This window comes from Puccinia triticina, chromosome 8A (genome assembly GCF_026914185.1).
Source record: "Puccinia triticina chromosome 8A, complete sequence".
Lineage (NCBI taxonomy): Eukaryota > Fungi > Basidiomycota > Pucciniomycetes > Pucciniales > Pucciniaceae > Puccinia > Puccinia triticina.
In genome coordinates this window covers 340,991-348,285 of record NC_070565.1, presented here as the reverse complement: position 1 = coordinate 348,285, position 7,295 = coordinate 340,991, and the positions used below count along the sequence as shown (strand labels likewise).

At 48.9% G+C, this 7,295-nt stretch overlaps 1 protein-coding gene across 1 annotated transcript; it reads right to left on the bottom strand.

Annotated features, from left to right (window-relative positions):
- Window positions 1-727: 727 nt before the first annotated feature.
- On the bottom strand, window positions 728-1,972 carry PtA15_8A35 (uncharacterized protein; the record flags this gene model as incomplete). Its single annotated transcript, XM_053171781.1, has 1 exon — window positions 728-1,972. The coding sequence occupies one exon, from the start codon at window positions 1,970-1,972 to the stop codon at window positions 728-730; it is 1,245 nt and encodes a 414-aa protein (XP_053022689.1).
- Window positions 1,973-7,295: the final 5,323 nt, after the last annotated feature.

Sequence of the window (7,295 nt, the reverse complement as noted above, 5' to 3'; positions counted from 1 at the left end):
TGACCAAGAATATGAAATTTTACTGCTGAGTGTATATAACAAAAAAGACCGAAACAATTGGTTGGGTCTAATGAAGACGTTCGGGACAAGAATAGAAGTAGGTGAATTTAAGATGAGCAGAGGTGCTAGAACTACAAGAACTGAGAAAGCTTGCCAGGTGACTCTTGTTGTAAAGATCTCGAGAAGAAAGGACTGGGGAGCGAGAGAAGACATAAATAAGAAATGATGGTTGTATAGAGTTCAAACAGCAGCAGAGATAAGAAACACACATTAAAATGGGGTTAAGGGGAGACACCTGGAGGGGACCAGAAAGAAAAATTTCAAAAATCAAGCGAACAATCAAACGGAAAAAGAGATATTTGAGACGATGTAATGGGGGAGGACGGGTTGGAGGAAGCGGATGATACACCTTGGACGTGGGTAGTACTATAGTATATAAAAATTACCGAGACAAGCGAGAGAACGACGGAGTGAGGACAAGGGGACAACGAAACGTATGTAAATGAACTGATGGAGACCGGGAAGCGACTAAAAAGAGTTCAATAACCGACAATAAAACCAAAAAATACCGAAAGCGAACGATGATGTTTTAAAGACGAAGGCGCAGACTGAGATAACGGTTTTTCAAGAAGAGATTCCATATGATCGGGACTGAGAGTTCTAAAGAATCATCTACCCCTTGCCAAGAAACAAACAAGACAAGTTTGGGACTTTTGGGATTTAAGAATCAAGCATTTGTGGGCGAGGTGCGAGAGCGTCGGTTGGAAGCTCTGCGGTTGCCGTTGTTGTTGTTGAGGACAGCGGCGGATTCTTTGTCCTTGGGGAGGCCGAGGAGGACGCCGCCGCCCATGACGCCGACCTTACCGCCGGAGTGTTCAGTGACGGTTCCAGGGCCTTCTTTGAGGACGAGCAAGCCGCGGCCGCCTGAGACGCTAGACACCGAGGCACTAGGAACGTGGCGACGGCGTTGGCCTGAGAAAGCTGGAGAGGCAGTCCGACGAGGCGGTTGTTGGTGGACGGGGGCCATGACTGTCATACTGGTGGGGAAGATGTTGGTCATGGAGACGTAGGGCATCGAGTTGCTGGAATGGTGGCGGATGTAGCCCGTGGGCAGCTGGGCTTTGGCCGAGTGTTGCACAAGCTGGTTGGTGCTCATTTTCTTCTTGACCATCATTCCCAAGGGGGCGACACTGGTGGCTGTAGAAGAGCTGGAGGAAGAGAATCCAGACTGGTCGGAGCCGTCGGAGGACGAGGAGGCACATGAGGTGCGTGAGGACGGACGGTAGTATGGGTCCTCCGACATGGGCACGTATGATGACAACTTAAGCTGAGCCTGGAAATCTTCAGCCAGCATCTCCTGGCAACGAGCTCGCTCGTCGTCTTGATCAGATCCTTCGGAGCGCGTCCTGATCTTGGCCGGGGCGAAGGGCGTAGGCGGGGTGACAGACAGTCGGGTGACACCAGCTGGGGCGAGTATCGGTATGGCCCGAGACTTGCTGGGGGACTCGCCTGAATCCTGCCGAGGTAACGCTGGGAGGGAGGGTGGAGAGGGAACGCCCAGCCGGGGGTTGGATAGATGCACCGGAAGGTTGCCCCACAGTTCTTTAAGTTCGCCGCCGCTAGCTTGGATCCGGAGACTGACGCATCCGGGGTCGGTCCAGAGGGTCCATCCGGAGGCCTGAGCAAGACCAAAGTTTTGGAGAATGTTCCGCCTGAGTTCTCGGTTCGTGGCGCCGACAAGCTGAGCCAACATGCACAGGACGGGGTCCAAGTATCCGTCCTGACGACTGGGGTCGAATGAAACGGCACGGAATCCTGATCCGCGCTCGGGCTCTAGTGGGTACCAATGATGAGGAAAGAACCGTGCGTTGAGCTTGTCGATGAAGGCCGGACAGACAATGGACTGTTGGTCGGGTGTGAGCAAGAAGTGGGTCAAGTAGTTGGCAACAAATTGAATCTCTGCGGGTACCATGATCAAGTGGGTGCTGTGGTGAGACAAATCCAAATTGGAACACGCGACATGAGTATATGAAGAAAAAATGATACTAAGGAGAGAGTGAAGTGTGTTACCTGCGCAAGATGTGATGCAAAGGGGTTGGTGTATTTTCTGAGGGGATTAGAGGGAATCAACCAAGATGAAGATGTGGGATCGAAAGGGCTGAAGTGGGCGAGGGGTGCTGAACCGGAAGCCGAGAAAGGATTACACTTTCGAGAGAACCAAGGTAGCCGCAGAGTAGGGGAGCAGTGAAAGCTACAAGAGAAGAAACTCAAATATATGATAACAAATAAGAGCTGAGGGGGGTGGCAAGAGGGGTACCAAGCAGGGGCTCGTCGGCAAGATTCTTTTATTCAAACAACCAAGATGGTATCGAAGAAAAAGAGTTCGAGGTTGGAAAGATCAAACAAGGGGGGTGCAGACCAACTGTTGACTGAAATCGACGCAACAGATACAGTGCAAAAAGAGAACGGAGAGAGTTAGGAGATAAGACGGTTTCAAGAGGTGTCTGAGAGGACAGAGGAGAGGAGGGTGGAGCGGGAGTGAGGGGATGAAACAGGGTAGTGTGGGTTTCCCGGGTTTGGCTTATTATTGTTATTATGCACGGAACGAGGTGCGGCTCGCAGAGGAAGGAGGTGGAGGCTTGTGCTGGGCGAGGGGAGGATTAAAGGGGGAGGGAAGGAGTTATAAGGTGGCTTGGAGGAGGAGAGGGGGGGTGTGGATGATGGATGGGGTCGGTGGAGAGGACGGATGGATAATCAGAGACGGAAGATGTTAAGGAATTTTCTGTTAGGGGTCCCAATCTGACTGCTGCCGTTGCTGCTGACGCCGGGCAAGATGCAGGCTTATGTATGTAGAGGGAGTCTATATAAAATATGTAAAGGAAGAAATAAATAACGTGTGAGCGTGTTGAGAGGTGTGTGAGTGTATGTGTATTTATATATGACCCTGGGTTGCAAAATTAGTCAGCCAACAGGCTTTGGAAAGAAAGGACATCGGCCTATAAACAGCTTGACTTGTGCCAGATGGGTTGTCAAGCTGTTACATACGTTGGTTGTAAAGCTCAGTTGTTGGCTCTGCCTCTCTCTGTCTAGTTTTTTCTAGTTTTTTTTCTTTTTCTTTTTGGTTGGGATGGCAGTCGAGGCCGCATTCTTGCGAGGATCGAGTAGGCTCAAGATGAGTATCGACATAGCCACCATTGAATTCGATCGGATTGGAACTTGGAGTGTGAGTGGCAACAGAGTCTGTATGTGTGTAGCCCAACTGAATTGATGAGATATACAGCATACAGAAATAAATATCATCATCTCCGAAGCTTGTTGGTCGGTCTTGCATCTTTCTTTGGTTCTCTTGTCTGTCTGTCTGTTTCTCTTGAAGGAGTCAGCATCATCGCTTCAGACGGTGAGAAGAATACGACGAGGCTTGGAGTGACCAAGCTGGAACTGACAGACATGTTAGGACCGGGGTTGCAGAGAGATGATGTGGCTGTTTTTTTCTTCCTTCCTGGTCTTAAACTATAATATAGTGTGGGCTGTTGCCAGCTGGATAGACTCGGTGGATTGACGACACTATACAGAGGCGAGGGGTGGCAAAAAAAAGCGATCAACAGTGCTCGTTGGATCCTGTTGGATCGGTGTGAGAGGACAGGTGACAGGGATGGGATTAGTCTGGGACATTGCCAAGGATATGGATATCCAGCGTCTCCACATAGTCAGGTTGTGTCTCGGGGCTGTGGGGAAAGCGAAAAGAGGGAAAGTCTGGACGAAGCCCCTGAACGGAAAAAAAATACAACATAAACCATCTTCCATCATAGCGTGGCCGATCAGACAGACACACACACACGACGAATGAGAACCTGGCAGCCAAAACTCAATCAGATGCAGTGAACCCTCATGAATCTGTTTGGGAGTGCTGTTGTCAGACAGGGTGCGGCTGAGTGAGCAAGCAGGCCGGCCGATCAAAGGGCTGAATTTAGGTCCCGAATAACGCTTGCTAGAAGAAGACAGACTCCGTGCATCCTCCTGCGTATAAATACATCGATGTACACATAGCAATCGCCCCAAGGCCGGCGGGTCTGTCTTGTTGCAGAGCGGGTTGTCGTGCTCAACAGAACGGTTGGCTTGGCCCAGGGATATTAAGGCTCACGAAATCTCGTACATATCGTCTCAAGCGGCGGGCAGGAGGAGGAACACAGCCTGTGAGAAAGCATACGCATCGTTAAAGTTCACTTGGACGCCAGACGCATCAACCCGCCGCGATATCCTTCGATATCCCAACTGTCTCACGTCTGCTCACTGATACTACCTTCTCACGCCCATACCCACACACACGTGGGGTCGGTTCAGCTCAGCTTGGACCGGCCGAGGGCCCGAGATTTTCTGGCTGGTCCGTCAGAAATCCTCCGCCAGCCGGTCCAGACTCTACGCGTCAACCCGGGGGTCGGGACGGGGGCAGGAGCTCATCCCGAAGCACAGACCCCGCAAGGGGCACGGTCCGGGGCATCGGGTGAATTGCAAAAACATGTTCGCTCTGGCTATACTGGTGAAATTTCCCTTGACCAAAGTGCTGCATCTACATACTAACAAGAATAAAATGAGAGACAACCTTGGGGACATGTTATGCAAAAGTGTCTGTCCAGTGTCAGCAATGTGTATGAATTATGAAACTTTGGCTTAATTTATATAACGGACTTACTTTGCGCACTGCGGAAAACTCTTTGCGCACTGCAAATTCCCGCAAAAAAACAGCTGGCTTTTCTTGGGGGATTGAAAGAATGACCATTCACAACCCCCCACAGAAATAACTGAGTCATTCAGAACTCTCCTCAATCCTAGTCCAAGACTCCAATCCTACACTGCCAGCATATTTGACTGGGATGAAGACATCCCAGTTTAACTGGGATGCACTCAACCAATTTAAAATGGGTTGATCTCATCCAATGAAATATGAACCCAAGGGGGGTACCTTGGATTTATATTTCATCAGTTGAGATCAACCAAGCTTAAATTGGTTGAGGTCATCCCAGTTTAACTGGGATACCCTCAACCTAGCCAATTATGCTGGCAGTGAGCTACTGCTACTGTTCTGCGTAGGGTTGGGCTGAGTATCTTTACGGTGCTCAGCCTTATAGAGACTGTAAAATGAAGATGTGCCTGGTGAGAGTCAAACTCACAACCTCAGCTATGCTGAGACACATACTAGAGTGCTGCCTTTGCCAACCTCATGGGTTGATCCAACAGCCCTCCATACTGTGGTGATACATCATGGTAGCAGACTAACAGACAACTCAACAAGCCTTTGTGAGTTTCTCTTTGCAATACTTTGTAAGCAGGATTGCCTAGGTGACCCGGGAGTTGTCCTTACAACTCACCAAGCTGCCTTAGTGTGGGAAGGGTCCTCTTCTCATCTCTCCTCTGGCTTGCCCTGTCTCTCCTCTCCGTGAAGGAGGGCTTGGCACGACAGACAGATGAGCTGGAGGAGTGGCCACTGCTCCCTATGGAGTGTGACCTCTCCTCTCATGTGAGCACTAAGATGTGGGGGTCTGAGCCCAAAGGGTGGGTGGAATCCCCAACTGGGCGGGTCCCCTCCACAAAGAGAGGGACTTATTTAAGTGAGATGTATTGTTGACCGGGAGGGATTTCTCACGTGCAATGAGTATATCAGAGCGGGTACCCGCCCCTGCACCCAGTACCAAGCTTAACTAAGCCTCTCCAAGGAGGCGCGAAGTGTCTCCAAAGGAGAGGCTTAGGACTAAAGTCACATTCTTTGCCTGAGGCTGACAGGCTTTTGCGCAGAAAATCAAACATTTTTTATTTAAATCTCAATTGCCTTTCTCTCTCAACTCTCAGTTCAAAGCCCCATATACCCGGTTATAGCCCTCAATCTGAGCTGTCTTATTCATGTTTTTTCAAGTAAAACCATCAAAAACTGGCCATTCTCCTGAGGGCTATTCCTGAGCAATGGAAAGAAGCCATTGGATCATCCAGAGGTTGAGGTCGGACACACTCTCACAGTTTTTTCAAGTATTGCATCAATATTGGCAGGTCTCTCGAGTGCATAGGCAAGGAGTCCCATATGGTTTGACATATGATGTCTAACCTTATTTTCATGCGTTGGATCTAGTGATTTAACTTCACCCCAGGAGGGAATCTGTGGCACTCTAGAGGGTTCCAGACCATCATTTCTTCATGTAAACATCAATGCTGCCATCTACTGCAGCAGTTATATTCAAGCTGATTCCAATTTTATTTGTATTTTGAATAAAATCTAAACTGATATAGTCACACCAGAAAGAAAGGATTTTCACTACACAAAAATATGTATTTCCAGTGCACCTCACTGCAAGAAAAACTTGCAAAACTGAAACCATTTGACATGCAAGATACCCCTGTGTAACCACTGCTTTAGCATTGACCAAAGACTCAACAGTTTATTTTTTCACAGTCACTGCGCATCATGCAAAGTGACTGTGCATTGAAGCTTGGTGGACAAAAGCCTTGAACCAATGCTTGCATAGCACCACAAGCTTCTTTGACGCTCTCGCGTGTCAACTGGCATCAGTTGCACAAGTTTTTCTTGCAGTGCCTGGTCCTGAGGTTGAAAATATATATGACAAGAGTCTTGGAAAAAAAATCCCAAAATTTGGGAAGACAACTCCATTTTCCAAATTTACATTTTTGGTACCAAATCTCAACAAAGTCCAGAGGACAACCTAGCCCCATTTTTGGGAGTTGTTTTCTTGAAATGGGTTCTTTTGGGTGATTTTTCACTACTAATTATATATATATATATATATTTACAGATGTACTTCGTGCACTGCAAAATACTTGTCGCGCACCGCAGGGGGCGTCCACTCAACTTCACAGCCACAGTGCGCGGTAGCTCAACACGCTTTGCGCGCTGCAGACTAAAAGCCTTAAAATTGCCTTTTTTTTCTGCCAGCTGGCAGAGGGGATTTTTCTTGCCACTCCTCCAATTTCTTGAAGGTTTTGGAGCCCTCAGCTTGACACAAGATAGGAGGAAAAAGAAATACAAAAAATAACCTGAGCGCAGGCTCCCGCTCCTCCGGGGCTTTCAACCTTCCAAATACTCACGGGTTGGGTACACAGCCCCTTGGAAACAAATTTTGAGGGGCGGAAGCTCCTCCTGCTGTACCAATGGCTGGCACAGCCTGGTCATTGAGCGGCGTCTACACACTCCCCCAATGACCAGCCAGCACACAGATGAAGTGCAGATTACTGGTAATCAAGGAGACTGTGTACTCCTCTTGATGATTGGGTCACTCTGGTCATTGGAAGGA